General features: G+C 42.9%; 1 protein-coding gene across 3 annotated transcripts in view; it reads left to right on the forward strand.

The window, feature by feature from the left end:
* LOC135222679 (guanine nucleotide-binding protein subunit alpha homolog) overlaps positions 1–16,639 on the forward strand; it is a 98,163-nt gene that overhangs the window by 45,669 nt on the left and 35,855 nt on the right. For all 3 annotated transcript variants that reach the window (XR_010316308.1, XM_064260844.1, XM_064260845.1), the window contains exon 3: positions 6,402–6,548. Coding sequence is in view for 2 of the 3 variants with exons in the window: in XM_064260844.1 (XP_064116914.1) it covers positions 6,402–6,548 (147 nt within the window). In the remaining variant the exon portion in view is untranslated. The remainder of the gene's footprint in view (positions 1–6,401; positions 6,549–16,639) is intronic.

Below are 16,639 nucleotides of genomic sequence, written 5' to 3' on the forward strand. Positions count from 1 at the left end.
GGTCAAGGACATAGCCGCCAGTCTCCAGGAGAAAGCAACCCAAGACCTTCTGGCGCATTTTTCTAGGAAAACTACAACTACTTCGTCTTCTGGGTCCTCTGCTTTGGAAGAAATCGAAGCCCTTTCGATCTGCTTCTTCCTCGAAGCCAGCCCCTCGAGGAGAGGCTCTTTCAGAGGCAAGACCCCCGCTCCTTCTAAGAGCAAGAAGTGAGAGGGAAGTCCTTCAGTCACCGGTAGGAGCCAGACTTCTACATTTCGCGAGAGCCTGGGAAGAGAGAGGTGCCGACGCTTGGTCTCTGGACATCGTCAAGAAGGGGTACAGAATTCCGTTCCTGAAGTTACCCCCGCTGTCTTCGGGACACCATAGGAGTTGTACTCCTTCGTATCAGGGAGAAAAACGGGAAGTGCTTCACGATCTACTAGATCAAATGATCGAGAAGCAGGCGGTGGAGCAGGTCCTCGACCTGAGTTCTCCAGGGTTTTACAACCATCTGTTCCTAGTGCCGAAGCAGTCAGGGGGTGGCGCCCCGTTCTGGATGTCAGCAGTCCTAAACTGCTTCGTTACCAAGCAGAAGTTCAAGATGGAGACACCTCAATCTGTGCTAGGAGCCTTAAGACCGGGGGATTGGATGGTCTCATTAGACCTTCAGGACGCATACTTTCACCGTCCCCATCCATCCCCGATCAAGAAAATACCTGCGATTTGTCCTGAAAGGGAAGGTATTCCAGTTCAGTGGGCACTCTGCTTCGGTCTCATCACGGCGCCGATGGTGTTCACCGTTCTTATGAAGAACGTTGCGAGGTGGCTCCATCTTGCAAAAATAAGGATCTCACTCTACCTAGATGACTGGCTTATTCGAGCCTCATCGCAAGACCGGTGTCTGAAGGACCCTCACACGACTTTGTCGTTAGCGAGGTCCCTGGGACTTCTGGTGAAAACCTCGAAAAGTCGCATCTGACTCCTTCTCAATCCTTAGTCTATCTGGGGATTCAGATGGACTCAGTGGCTTTTCGGGCTTTTTACCGTCCCAGGGACGACAACTTCAATGACTAGACAAAGTGTCAGCCTCTCTAGGGAAGGAAACATGCTCGGTGAAGGATGGATGAGTCTGCTGGGGACCATTTCCTCACTGGAGAAGTTTGTTTCTCTAGGAAGGTTGCACCTTCAACCACTTCAGTTCTTCCTCTCCAGCAATTGGTCACGCAAACAGGATCTAGAAGAGGTCTTGTTTTTGACGGAAGTGAAAAAGCACCTCAAATGGTGGTCGGATCCAAAGAAGCTTGCGGAAGGACTTTCGCTCAAGCTTCGGAACCCCGACCTAGTGTTGTTCTCCGACGCGTCTTCCACGGGTTGGGGAGCAACACTAGGAGGGAGAGAAGTGTCAGGCACCTGGAGAGGGGAACGTTGTCCTGGCACATAAATCTAAAAGAACTTTCAGCGATTTACCTTGCTCTAAGGTTCTACCAAGAGGAAGTCTCCAACAAAGTGGTTCAGATAAACTCGGACAAACACCACAGCCCTGGCATACCTCAGGAAACAGGGGGGAACTCACTCTCCTTCTCTGTTCGCCATCGCAAAGAATGTCCTGATATGGGCGAAGTCGCAAGACGTCACGATCCTGACAAGATTCGTGTCAGGCGTGGAGAACGTGTGAGCAGACCTTCTCAGTCGGCAAGGATAGCTTCTGCCAACGGAATGGACCCTTCATCAGGAGGTATGCCAGGCGTTATGGAAGCTGTGGGGACGTCCTCATGTGGACGTTTTCGCAACTTCCCGAACGAAGAGACTTCCGCTTTATTGCTCCCCAGTTCTGGACCCGGGAGCAGTGGCAGTAGACGCCCTACTGTGGAATTGGTCGGGACTAGACATTTACGCTTTTCCCCCATTCAAGATCCTCGGGGAAGTAATGAGGAAGTTCGCGGCATCAGAGGGAGCGAGGATGACCCTCATCGCCCCCTTCTGGCCAGCGGCCGACTGGTTCACGGAGGTGATGTCCTTCCTGGTAGACTTTCCAAGGACTCTGCCCCTAAGGAAAGATCTACTCAGACAGCCCCACTTCGAGAGGTACCACAAAAACCTCCCCGCTCTGAGTCTGACTGCGTTCAGACTATCAAGAAGTTGGCCAGAGCGAGGGGTTTTTCAAGACCTGTGGCTACGATGATTGCCACCGCAAGGAGGCCCTCCTCAATCGCAGTTTACCAATCGAAGTGGGCTGTCTTCAGAAGTTGGTGCAGAAAGAAGGGCATTTCCTCCACCTCAACCTCTGTGAGCCAGATAGCAGATTTCCTTCTTCACCTCAGGAAAGAAGCGAAACTAGCTGTTCCCACGATTAAAGGCTACAGAAGCGTGCTTTCTGTAGTCTTCAGGCATAGAGGACTCGACTTAGCGAATGACAGAGACATTCATGATCTCATTAGATCCTTTGAGACTGTGAAAGTTCTCCAACCGAAAGTACCATCGTGGAATTTAGACGTGGTACTTAAGTTTCTCATGTCGAGTCAATTTGAACCGCTCCATTTAGCTTCGCTTAGGAATCTTACTAAGAAGACCATTTTCCTAACCGCTCTGGCGACGGCGAAGAGGGTTAGCGAAATACAGGTCATAAGCAAGCACATTGGGTTCAAGGATCATAGTGCAGTTTGTTCCTTAAGCCCTACGTTCTTAGCAAAGAACGAGAACCCTTCCAACCCTTGGCCGAGGACGTTTGAGATCAAAGGGTTGTCGGAGCTAGTGGGACCTGAACCTGAGAGAGTCCTGTGTCCTGTCAGGGCTCTCAAGTTATATTTGCAGAAAACCAGAGCATGCAGAGGCTCTTCGGAGAACTTGTGGTGCTCTGTGAAAAAACCAGATCTTCCGATGTCGAAGAACGCACTGGCGTTCTTCTTAAGAAGTACGGTTAAGGAAGCTCATGAAAAGTGTAGTGAAAGTGACATGGAGCTTCTAAAAGTGAAAGCCCACGAGTTGAGGGCTATTGCTACTTCGGTGGCTTTTCACAAGAATATGGCAATCAAAGACATTTTGGGCGCCACTTATTGGCGAAGCAATTCGGTGTTTGCTTCACACTACCTGCGGGAGGTGAAAGCAACATACGAAAATTGTTACTCGCTCGGACCATACGTCGCTGCAGGACACTGCTGTGGGGGCAGGAGGTAGCGCTCATCCTATCCTTAATGGTTAGGGGAGTTTTTAACTTGTGTTATGGTTGTGGGGTTGACCGCCTGCGGCGGATCTCCCTTCCATTAGCTTAGTCTAAGTGGGATACCTTTGGTAGGCTACGCCAGGTGGTTTTGTTTTACTTCGTTGCCCTCATTGTATGGTCAATAGTCTAGTCACGTCGTGGTCTCGCCCTGTTGACAGATCATCTGGAGTGCACCAGCTTTATAGGTCTCTACCTCGCTGGCAACTCTAGTAGCACAAGCAGACTTACGCGGCAGTAACCACGAAGTCAGCTATGCTAACAGGTAAGGAACCAAGATATCAATTATATCTGCATATATATGTTTCCTAAAATCTTCTATTCTGTCTACTCCCACCACCAAAGGTGGGATTCAGCTATATATATTCTGACAGGTAAGTTTCATGAACAAAATGATATTGTAATGATACAATTAAGTTTGTTCATACTTACCTGGCAGATATATATAATCAAGTACCCACCCACCTCCCCTCAGGAGACAGTGGAAATAAAAATTATGAATAGAAAATGGGAATGGTTCCTGATACCCGCCTCCCAGCGGTGGGAATGGGGTTACTAACCACCTACTCCCACTGCGTGTGTCGTAAGTGTTTAAATTTCTGTCGGATTCGGAAAAATACAGCTATATATATCTGCCAGGTAAGTATGAACAAACTTAATTGTATCATTACAATATCATGTTTTAGGTTCATAAAAAGTACTGTACTGTATTGATTTTATATCATACTGTACTTAAATAGGGTGGTGTCTGTATTCATGACTGTTACAGGATTAAAGTACCTAAGGTGTATTTTATTAGTGAAATTATTTTTCGTTGAGGATATTGAAAGACGCCTTTTATTTATTTAACCATTTCCATTATAGAATACTAGTGTTTTGTTTCCTTTTAGGTTTGATGTTATGGTAAGAGGTGATGGAAATATTTGAAGGGTAAGGGCACTACAGTAGAGTAATCTATCCACTTGCTCTCTCTAAATATATGGCTAAAGTTAGTTTTAAACATGTAGGACCCATGTAATTCATGCTTTTGATTTTAAAGGCCAAATATTAATATAGCTGGAATGAGTGTCTGTATTGTATTTAGGCATGGGAAGTGTCTAAATTTTTTCAAAACTGTGATAAAAGACTAATCCAATTTTTTGTAGTTAATAGAAAAAGGGAAAATAATTGCCTGGTTCTTGTTGAGTAAGTCTAAGGCAAATTAATTGTACATTGCATCCAGTACTTTTTTAACTGCTCCCATCACTCTGCTTGTGATAGTATTAATCGCCATCCAAAAATAACAGTAAACAGATAGTAGCTAAAATCAGATTTAGAAGTAAAGTCTAAAGCATCTGTAGTTAGTGATTATTTGGTATACAAAAACCTATTAATTTTAATCAGCCTTATTCCATGTAAAACAGACCCAAGCACACCATCCTGAAGAGTTGAGAGAAGAATCCTAGTGTGCATATCCAACCAGCAGTCCAGTGTTTGTCCACATCATCTGTCATTCTTCTGTGTAACATTGATTGCATTGTACAGTGGAACCTCGGTTTCCGTGCATAATCCATTCCAGAACCTCCCACGAAGTCCGAAACATACTAAAACCGAAACAATAATTCCCATTAGGAATAAGTGAATACAATTAATGGATTTCAGACCCCTGAAAATATTTTGAAAAATAAATTTTATAGGGAACAAACACAGTTTTACATACAAAAAACAATGAGAAATAAATATAAATGAACAATGAAACAAATAATGAACATTCAACACTCCCACCTTTATGGAAGACTCTTGTTAGTGTATGGAAGACTGAGAGAAGGGGAAGAGGAGGAGGAGGAGAAGAGGTTATTTTTTGGAAGGGGAATCCCCCTCCAGAAGGATTTCTGGTATCAAGGACCTATCTAGGGTTACTTCTCCTCTTTGTTTTTTACTGGCACTATCTGGGGTTACTCCCCCCCCCCCCACCCCCCCCCCCCCCCCCTTTGGTTTTTACTGGCACTAGAACCAGCTTGAGATTCTCTGGACCCGTCGCACAACAAACTGTCCAGAGACATTGGTTTCTTCCGTCTCTTTAGAATTTGCCTAAGTGGAACACGGCATTGTCATTGAAGATGTTAGAGACATGGATTACATCATCCTTGTTGGGATGATAATTCTCCACAAAATCTTTTACATCACTCCACTTTGTAAAATGTCCTTAATCACTGAAGTACTAGGTGCATTATTTATGCCCGTTTGCTTTCTAATTTTTCCAACCAGCCTCTGCTGGCGTTAAATTCACTAACAGCAGCACTCGTAGGCATTTTGTTACTGTGATCGGCATACAACACCCTCCAGCACCTTGCTACGAATTCTTCAGTAGTGTTTCTTGCCATTTTTACAGAAGGGCTGGTACTTGGAACTTTCTTTGGCTCCATGATGGCTTATTTAGCAGTTGTACTCTAAAAAAACAAAAAAGCACAAAAAACTACCACATAAGCAGAAGGGATCATGAGAGAACACAGGATGCTTTGTTTGGGTGCTGGTACAGGGCCTATTCACGCAGTGGGCATCTGGAAGGAGCATTTCTTAGTGTACAAAATCCAAGGAAACATATGAAACCCGAAAAACAATTTTGCTGGAAAAATTGTATGAAAACTGAATCATACGAAAACACAGGCCAGCATTAGGTATTTCCATTCTGAACAAGTTAGATCTCTCTGGAACATATGCCCCATTATTCGTAGAAAATTTACCTATTCGCAGTATTTTTCTATGAGAAATATCTACAAATTTTATTTATAATTTTTATAAAATGCACTTTTTGCAATAAAACTACATATATTAAAAAAACCAGGTATAAATATTTATAGTGGTGTTTTCTTGAGTTTTAACTAACAAAATAGACTGTTTAAGCGTTTTTATAGGGGTTTCAACTATTCATGGATTCTAGCTGTTTGCAGGGGGGTTTGGTACCCATCCCCTGCGAATATGAACACTGTACAGTAGAGATGAATTGGATGTCCAAGAAAGCAGCTGGAAACCCTGAATTTCACACCTAACATTGCAAATTCATTGATTTTTTTTTACTTTTTTGGCATATAAAAAAAAGGACAAATGTATTTTATGGCATATAACAAAAAAAGGACAAATGTATTTTATGTAGTTGAATCTGATATAAGGTTCGAACTGAAGTTTAATCTTCATTTTCCAGTAGTGTTTATTAATCCTTTTCAGGTCAAGTTGTTATTACTGGGAGCAGGAGAGAGCGGTAAATCAACATTCCTTAAACAGATGCGAATTATTCACGGGTATCGTTTCGCTCATGATGAGATTGAAGAATACAGACAAACTATATACAAAAATATTGTGATGGGCATGAAGGTAAGGTATTTATTAAATATTCTTATGGATTTTATATATATGTAGCAGTAGGCTTTACTTTTTTAACTAATAAAATTTTTAAATAGTTTGACCTGATTACTGGAGTGTAAGTTTCAATACAATTTCAAGCACAAATTGTGTACATTATTTGTAAAGAAAGTTATGGAAATATGTTCAGAAACTTAAAATTGCTGTGTGATTTTATGCAAGTAGACAATGTTTGTTCTTACAGAAATACAAAACTATTTTCTTTTATGTAAGATTATTCCTCAGCAACAGCTGGAGTTGGTCTTTGAAATGTGGTAACAAGGTAGTTAGCTAACACTCACTTGCTGTCACTAAACATTTTTGCTTCATCTGTCTCTTGGGCATTCTTCTGCACCCCTGCTTGCCACCAGATGATGCCACCAAATCCTTTGGAGCCTATCTTTCTCAGCCTTTCTTCGTCACTTGGCTCCTCCTCCTCCTTCATGCAGAAGTAGGAGTAGTAGAAGTGTTAGTCCAAGACCTCTCACTAGAAGTCCTTTATGACTTCAAATGAGTTCCCTTCCCTTTTGGAGTGTGTTCATCCAAGTGTTGCTGGTACCCAAAGTTGGCCCATACCTTCTCGGACAAGAGGTTGGATAAGAGGACTTCTCATGACTTGTCCACCTGTATTTCACCAGAAGCACACATAGTAAAATCAGCACAGTAAAATCAGCACGTCCCCCTCATTTGGTGCATGAACAGTCCTTGGACAGTGATGTAGGGATTGGGTTTGCACACTTCAGGTTTAGGTCTCTGCTCTATGGTGCCCATGGGTATTAGGAAGATCAGTTTGCGTGTGATGGTGCTGCTCTAGTCTGCTCTTTGTTCACCATAGACTCTGGAGTCTCCTGTGTATGGTAGTGCTAATGCCTGCTCTGCTTTGCCTATACAGCACTAGATTGGTTTACACTGAAAATAGGGAGTGCCATGGGACAAGTCTAATGAACAGAATCATGGTACTGGTGGTACTGATCATGTGCCACGGTTCAATGATGCATTGTCCTGTCTCGTAGGAGAAGACAAGGCTTGAGCTTCTTGGAACTTGACAAGACTAGATACTAGTCCGGTGTCTCCAAAACCTCAGCAGTTTGGATTTGGGGAGAACTTTAGAGCGAGCATCGCACCGTTTGTGTGTGTGTGATGATTTCGGGAGCCTTTCATGGCACCCCATCTGAACCAGATCTTGCTGATAGAGCACATCCTGAAGCAAGACTGTCATTTAGAGTGCTATGGTGGGTCCCTGCCTTGGTGTTTTGGGCCATGCGAATGATCTGTCTAGTAGACTGGGGAAGTCTTTCTCCTGTTTAAGTGCTAGAGGAGTTCTACATGCCAGAGAATGCACAGATGACTACTTTAAAGTTGGATTCATCAGTCTACAGACTATAAACAAATCCACAAGGAAAAACTCTGCCAGGTGGGCACCACCTTCTTTGCCTTGGAGTCAGGAGTCATGGAGCCTGTTGCCATGTTTGCTTTTCAAACAGCATCATAGTTTGACTTATGGATGAACATGCTTGCTGACTTTGCCATCACGGGTGTCTCATGGGAGGTTGAGAAAGCAAACTTCATGCCACACTGAAAATATCACTTCTCATCCAATCAGCGAAGTTAGTAATGACTGGGTCAGGTCAGCACTTGGATAGGTATCCCCCTAGAGCACTGGATTCTGTTGACTTCTAGGAGACATCTTTCGCATCCATGGTCAGAAACGTTGGAACAAGTCGGTACTACTTGGATAAGTGACCTCCTAGAAACATGTGTTGGCGTAAAGGTGACATATTTTACATCCATGATTCAAGTCTTGGGCTTACAACGTCCCTTTGTTTTGCCTGATTTGTTGAGAATCAACACCTCCAAACTAAGTTCCGACAACCTGTTCTGGGTTCCTACTCAGTTAAGAAGTGGTGTCTAGAAGCTCCATTTCTTTTGACTTTATATAGTTACACTCCTCCTGTGTAAAAGTAAAAATCAATCAGAAGATAAAAACATAAAAACAATGGTGCCATACGTACCAGAGACAGGAAGCAAATCTGATACACAGATAACCCACATAAGGCAAGGTCCAAAGAGAAAAGGAATTATCGTCTTAATCCAACACTGGTGCATTTTGATATGGTGCATTTTGATAATCTTTTTGAACCAGATAACTGGTCAAGATTTCTAGTACTTTAACCCCTTAACGCCGAAGCGGTAAAAAAAAAAATTGTCTCCCGTGTGCCGGAGGTGTTTCAGAGTGAGCGTGGAAGCGGAAAAAATATTTTTTTCAAAAAATCATAGCGCGCTTAGTTTTCAAGATTAAGAGTTCATTTTTGGCTCCTTTTTTTATCATTGGCTGAAGTTTGGTATGCAACCATCAGAAATGAAAAATTATCATTATCTTATATAAATAATGCAATATATGATAGCGCAAAAACAAAATTTCTATATAATTGTATTCAAATCGCGCTGTGCGCAAAACGGTTAAAGGTAACAAGTTACTTTTTTTTCGTTGTAATGTACACTAAATTGCTATCATTTTGGTATATAACACATTGTAAAACAATAAAAGCAACACAAAGAAAATATTATCACAAAATAATGCATGAATTCGTAACGCGCGGACGTAAACAAATATTTTTTTCAAAATTCACCATAAATCTAAATATTGTCCTAGAGACTTCCAATTTCTTTCAAAATGAAGACAAATGATTGAATATTACTATACTGTAAGAGTATTAGCTTACAATTGCAGTTTTTCGACCATATCTGACGAGTTAAAGTTGACCGAATGTCGAATTTTTTTATATATATATTTTTTATATGCAATTATTTCGGAAATTAGAAAAGCTACAACCTTCAAATATTTTTTTGTTTTCATACACTCAACTTACCTGTCGATATATACATAGCTATCGACTCCGTCGTCCCGACAGAAATTCAAATTTCGCGGCACACGCTACAGGTAGGTCAGGTGATCTACCGGCCTGCCGCTGGGTGGCAGGACTAGGAACCATTCCCGTTTTCTAATCAGATTCTCTCTGTCGCTGGGAATGTAAACATATGTTTACTTTCCCTCCTGATTTGATTTTCGTGTTTCATCGCCATCGATCTTCTGGGCCAACTTTTACAGGGAAGTACTGGATCGGTGGTTCGGCATACGCTTTTAATAACTTTTTAATAACTTCGAAGTTTCGAAGAATAGAGGATGTGTAACTACCGAAGTTTTTCGGTAGACAATTACATAGTTTGCAAGAAAGGGAAATATAAATATTTATTTCATTGATAAAGTGTAATAAATGTTTAGAATTTGATTGAGGAAAATAAGGTAACTTCCTATTTGAGGAAGTCAGAAAAACATAGAACTAGACTGTTTTTTTTAGAAGCTTTAATAGCTCTCGTTCTGACGAGCAGTTAGAATATTAACAGTACTAGTAGTGTAGTTTCCTCATCACCTTCTTACTTCACAGAAACTACAAATTCATTTGCAATTTGAAGATAAAGGAATGTAGCTCAAGATACGAGCTATTATAAGGTAAGAAGTGATTATAGTGTTCCCCATTGCAATAGAGGGTGCGTCTGATCGGCTCTTGTCTCGCTCCCAGGCCTAGACCTCTTCCAAGCTCACAGGCCCAGAGGAGAAGGAATGTCGAAAGCCTTACGGAGGTTACAGAGAATCCCCACCGATCAGGCGTCCCCTCGGCAGGTTCTGTAGGACGTCCCAGACTGCCAGGGATAGCCATTGGAAAGGCATCCTAATTCAATGTGTTTCCCCTTATTATTATCGTCTTGACGAATAAGAAGAAACATTCAACGGCGTAGATTAAATGAAGATGCAAGATAATCTCGTCTGGCTATCGGAACCTCAGAAGAGACGGAGAAAGGAAGACATCATTCGATAACAGTTGCGGTAGAGGCATTGCCCTATCCGGGTTCGTCCCCCCGTACAGTTGGACGGGGGGGGGGGCTCTATCCCATGGGGGTTTGAAATAGTTATTTCAATAAATTCCTCATCGGTACATGTATATGAAAATATATCTATTCTGAGAAGAACGAATTAGATATTAAAGAATATTTGTTTGAATCGAATGAATTATATGGATCTCGTTTAGTGATTACACATATATATATAACTTTTAAGCTTCTAGCTCCTTGGGCATGAAGCTCCGGTAACGAGGCTCAATGCGCCTAAAGCGTCTGAAACAAGGCGCAAAGCGCCTGAAACGAGGCGCAAAGCACCTGAAGGGCCTGAATATAGGCGCAAAGCTGCCTGAAGCACTATGAACCAGGATCTTCATCGGAAATGGAAGTCCTTCTCATTCAGAAGAAAGGGAGGGCTATGTCAAAAATGGAAGTATTGTCGAATTCTAAGCAAGAACAAATATACAAGAGATCGGAACCTTCCGCACACAGAACCTTCCGCACAAGCGGAACCTTCCAGAAGGCGGAAGATTCCAGATTCAAATAACCTTCCAGATGTACAGAACTTTCCAGGCGAGGATCGCCTTTCAGATGCTCGGAACTTTCCAACAAGAAAACTTTCCAAGCGCGATACTCTGCTAGGATCCATGAGTATTCTGATCACGATACTCCTCCTAGGCGCCAGGAGTATCGTGATCGAACGCGATACTCCTGCCAGGTGCCAGGGAGTGTTCCGATCACGATACTCCTCCCAGGCGCCAGGAGTATTCGGAACGCGATACTCCTGCCAGGCACCAGGAGTATTCCGACGAGCACGATACTCCTCCCAGGCGCCAGGAGTATTCGGAACGTGATACTCCTACCAGGCGCCAGGAGTATTCCGATCACGATACTCCTCCTAGGAAAGCGATACTTCTGCCAGGCGCCAGGAGTATTCCGAGCACGATATTCCTCCCAGGCGCCAGGAGTATTCGGAGCGCGATACTCCTACCAGGCGCTAGGAGTATTTCCGAGGACGGAGGGAGTATTCCGATCGCGATACTCCTCCCAGGCGCCAGGAGTATTCTAGCAAGACTCCTGCTTAGCGCCAGGCACTTTCTCCTACAAGAAGAGCCTGACAACCGCCAAGAGTCCTCCAGGCGAAAGGTGAAAGACATTCGAGGCTTCTCCTGATAGGGACGGGAGTTGTCGCACAGGCGGGGGGCCGTCGCCCTTGTCAGGATCGTCTTAATGCAATAAAGGCAAGAGCAAGTTCGGCTTTTTCCAGGCAGGGACTCAAGATGTAGCCACAGGCTGCCGTAGCCCTTGTCAGGTTAGAGTCGGTACTGCTAAAAGCCCTTCAACCCTTTCGAAAGGAAGCGCTCTCTCCTCCGGTTGCTCAATCTTCTCCCAACTTGAGGAATGGAAGATAGAGCAGAATTGTGAGAATTAGTTCAGTATTAGTAAGAGGATATTAAAATCATCCTCCTTCTAAAAAATAATGCAACCAACCATTTACAGAAAGAGGGGCAATCGTTTGGAAGTTGAACAAGATTCGTACGAGCTCTCATTCATTGATTAGAGGCTCTTCCAGATAAGAAAGGCGTAAAATACGGACTTATCTCCAAGATAATAAAAGCTGGAGAGATTCTCTTCGATCCTCGGTTGTCATTTGCGATCTCTTTCGACTAATACTCATTCGGGATTATTGACGAAATGAACGAAGAGAGTAAGATTTCCATTCTTTCTCTGCATGTCGGAAAGGAAAGAGTGTCGTAGAAGGCTTGCTGTATACGACTACTGAATGACAAGTCATATACGCATACCATAGTTGCCTTTCTGGTTCGCTACGGAATTATCTATATCCTTACAGGATTTTCCTAGTAAGGACTTCGCTTAAAAGGTTTGTTACGACAATACCGACTCAGCTTCGGTATTTAACAAAGGTTGTTTGGCTTAAATTTGCATTATTGAGAGCTTTCTTAGACTCGAGAATAATTTTATTATATCCATTCATTGAAGGGAGTAACTGGCAACTCAGAATGAATGCAGCCAGGCAGTGAACGAGACGGCTGTAATTGTGACTCTGTGAGCCAATCCAGTACCATCCGGTTCTCGGTCGTGAACGGTTGGTTACATCTCTCTCTCCTAAGGGATCGAATGCTTCACCGTATATTCCCCCTACAATCAGGGACTTAACCACGAATTGAGGGGATTTTTTAGGCAAACATGAATAACATCGTATTCGTTTTGCTAAGGATCTCTCTCTGCCTCGGCGAGGAAAGAATGTGGTAGGAAATTCACCTTAAGATAACGGTACTGTTTAAGGCCTTATGCACACACCGTGGTTAATTACAGCGTTCCTACTATCCTTACAAGAGTTTCCTAGATGAATGCTGTTTACCACAATGTGACGGTATTATAAATGATTTTAATTCGGCAGAGCACGATTTAACCTATTTGGAAACAGACACGGAACGTAACGATCCTTACCAGGTTCGATGCGGGATTTTGCACGTCCGTGAGAACCTTTTTGATCGACAATAATAACTGTTAACGTATGTTTAACATTTATTGGAAAGAGTTGTCAGACCCTGCGGAAAGTATTCACAGATCTCTTCGCAAGGCAGATTCTGATGAACGAGCTTCTTATAGATTGCTTCCTTTTCCTCGAAACAAGAGAGGTAGCAAGATACGCCATCTTTAATTTAAATAGGGGAATAAACTTTAGTCTTTTTTCCCCTAGTTATATATATTCTTAACAGATATTAAAATAAATGGGCGTCAAAGGAAGAAGATGAATGCATCATTTTGGCAATAAAAAGGTTGGATTCACAGAGGTCACGTTCTTCTTTCAGCATGTGTCGGAAGGTTTTTCTAAGAGAGTAGAGATTTTATCGGAATCTATTATAAATATTGGACCTGAAAAACCTATCCACTCTGAGTCTGTCTGCGTGCAGACTGACCAGAAGTAAATATGAATGAGAGGATTTTTCAAGGGAAACTTGATAATTCCTTTAAATATGTTAAAGACATAGAATTGCTGCAGATCGTGCTAGATGGAAAGGGGAAACTGTCCTCTTCCGATACCTCTGTGAACCACATAATGGTTTTCTTCCTTTCAGAGGGAAGAATCACCTTGGTATTTTATGCTATCAATGAACACAGTAAAAAGATATACTCTGTCTCGACAAAGAATATTAGAGATAGTAGAGAATTAAGATCTTCGGGATCTTATACAATACCTCTATACGATAAGAGTAAGAGATCTTATACTTAGAATGGGATCCTAATTTGGGCCTCAGATTCCGTGTTCCGACAAGATGGAACTGCTCCTAATCAAATGTTTCTCTTGGTCCTAAACGATCAAAAGGACAAGTGAAATTTTGGGCTTTAGAATCTGGAATCAAATTCTATGAAGACTCGGCAATGGGTTCTGGCCAGCATAGTATGTTTGGCAAAAGAACTAAAGCCTTTTATTCCTGGATCAACGCTTTCAGATAGAGGTTTCGTTGTCCGGGTAATGTATTGACATTGTCATCTACAGAAGAAGACAAGGTTTAAACGTTTACTGACAGAGTCTTTGGAACGCGATGAGGGCTCAAACTACTTCCCAAAAGGGTCAGAGAGATACATTCAAGAGCTAGAAATCAGGAGTCCTACCAATTTCAGCTCAGAATCTCTTTAAGCTTCCAGGCTCCTTCCCTTCCTTCGGGCAAGGATAGGGAAGCTTCTGCAACGAGAAAACTCATCAACATTTAGGAGAACTCGTTAGCAACGGAAGTATTCAATAAGGATCCTCCTCTCGGAGGAAGACTTGTCTCTCGGACTTTTAGATTTCCTATCGTCTACTGGATGTAGCTGACTAAATTTTGACGAATGTGCAGGAGCAATTAGCGTCTTTGGTAGGAGTACTTTCTAAAGAGCCTACTCGTAAAAAGGATGACAGGCTTCCGATTAAGAGATCCAAATACCGATCTCCTGTCGGGCGCGACGAACCCTACAGGGGAGTTGTCGCACAAGCGGCCATCTCTGGGGGGAGCGATGCGTTAGGCAGGGCGAGAACGTGGGAAGGAAGTAACTCCTGCCAAGCGTCTGGCGCCAACTAGGAGCCAGGCGCAAAGAGCCTGACTTTACTGTAGATCGTTCTAGGCCCAGATCTTCATCCAAGCACAAGAGCCAACTGGAGAAGTGAGAACTCCTGATAGGAGTATAGCGCCCGATAAGCGCAATATACTTGCCATTCGAAAGGCGCATTCCATGAGCGATACTCCTACCCAAGCCACAGGAGTATTCGGAACTAGATGCGCCTTCCATAGGTCAGGAGTATTTGGGAAGAGATACTCCTGCCAGGCGCCTTGAGTACTCTGACCTCGATACTCCTCCCAGGCGCCAGGAGTATTCTAGACTTTTTACTCCTACCAGGCGCCAGGAGTATTCGAAGCGCGATGTGCCTACCAAGCGCCAGGAGTATTCTGAGCTTAATACTCCTAACAGGCGCCAGGAGTATTTGGAGCGAGATGCGCCTTCCAGACGGCAGGAGTATTCGAGGAGTGTTACGACTGTCAGGCGCCAGGAGTATTCCAAACAGGATACTCCTCGCGCCAGCAGGCGCGAGGCGCCAGCCAGGCGCAAGCCAGACGCTAGGCTTCATCCAGATGAGATCCAGTTCAAAGAAAGTCCTAGTCTTCTTTGAAACAATGGTGATCTCTAAAGCACTTCATAAGTGACTTGATGATACCTTCAAACAGCTGAGAATTTAAAAGCTCATGAAGTGCGAGCTTTTGCAAATTCTTGTTCTTTTCGTAACAATATGTCAGGAAGACATATTAGCTTTAACATATGAGAGATGCAACTATGTGTTGACTGCTCATTACACGAAGGACTTCAAGTTAACCTACGAGAGATCCTTCTCTCTTGGTTTATACGTATCAGCGGATACGTTGCTGGGATAAGGAGCCGACACTGATCCTTTAATAATGAGTTGAATTTATTTTAACTTAGTGATTTTTTTTGAGGTTTGAAAGGAGTTTGGGGGATAACTCTTTTTCAATTTTAGCGCGAACCCTCATGTTAGGAACAGGTGATCGGGATCGGTGTTGCGCTCCTTAGTTATGCCAATAGGCATAGGCATGTTGTCATATAAGCGGATTAGCACCCATTGACAAATGCCAATTAGGCTCGACCGGGTAAGTGGATAAGACCCCATCGGTAGACCCACAAGAACTCTTGGCCACAGATCACTATCTTGCTAAGGCTCTTGAGACGAAGCAGACTCCTATGCAATAGCTAGGAAGTCGACCCTTCGTCTAGAAACACAGAGGAACCAAGGTCTATAAATACCTACAACACATGTTGTTTACCTGTCTAGTCAGGAGTTAGCTGTCTCTTGCCCTCCACCAAAGGGTGTCAATCAGCTATGTATATATCTGACAGGTAAGTTGAGTGTATGAAAATGGTATTGTTATGATACAATAAAGTTTCATACATACTTACCTGGCAGATATATACGATTGAAGACCCACCCAGCCTCCCCGCAGGAGACAGGTGGAAGAGAGAATCTGATTAGAAAACGGGAATGGTTCCTAGTCCTGCCACCCAGCGGCAGGCCGGTAGATCACCTGACCTACCTGTAGCGTGTGCCGCGAAATTTGAATTTCTGTCGGGGACGACGGAGTCGATAGCTATGTATATATCTGCCAGGTAAGTATGTATGAAACTTTATTGTATCATAACAATACCATTTTATTCTACATGAAATTTTGCACATTTCCATATATAAAACTCTATGAAATGTCTAATATGAAACTGAGCAAATATTCCGAGAATGGTACGTACGCATTTCGGAGATTAGTGGCGGAGAATCCGCGCGCGGAGGGAAGGAAAGATTTTTTTTAAATTCACCATAAATCTAAATATTTTGCTAGAGACTTCAAATTTGTTTCAAGATGAAGATAAATGACTGAATATTACTAGACTGTAAGAGTTTTAGCTTACAATTGCGTTTTTTGACCATTTCGGTAGAGTCAAAGTTGACCGAACGTGGTTTTTTTTCTATTTATCGTGATTTATATGCAAATATTTCAAAAATGAGAAAAGCTACAACCTTCAATTATTTTTTGTTGTATTCTACATGAAATTGCGCACATTTTCATATATAAAACTATTTAACGGCTAATTTAAAATGG

This window comes from Macrobrachium nipponense, chromosome 8 (assembly GCF_015104395.2).
Source record: "Macrobrachium nipponense isolate FS-2020 chromosome 8, ASM1510439v2, whole genome shotgun sequence".
In the NCBI taxonomy this organism is placed as follows: domain Eukaryota; kingdom Metazoa; phylum Arthropoda; class Malacostraca; order Decapoda; family Palaemonidae; genus Macrobrachium; species Macrobrachium nipponense.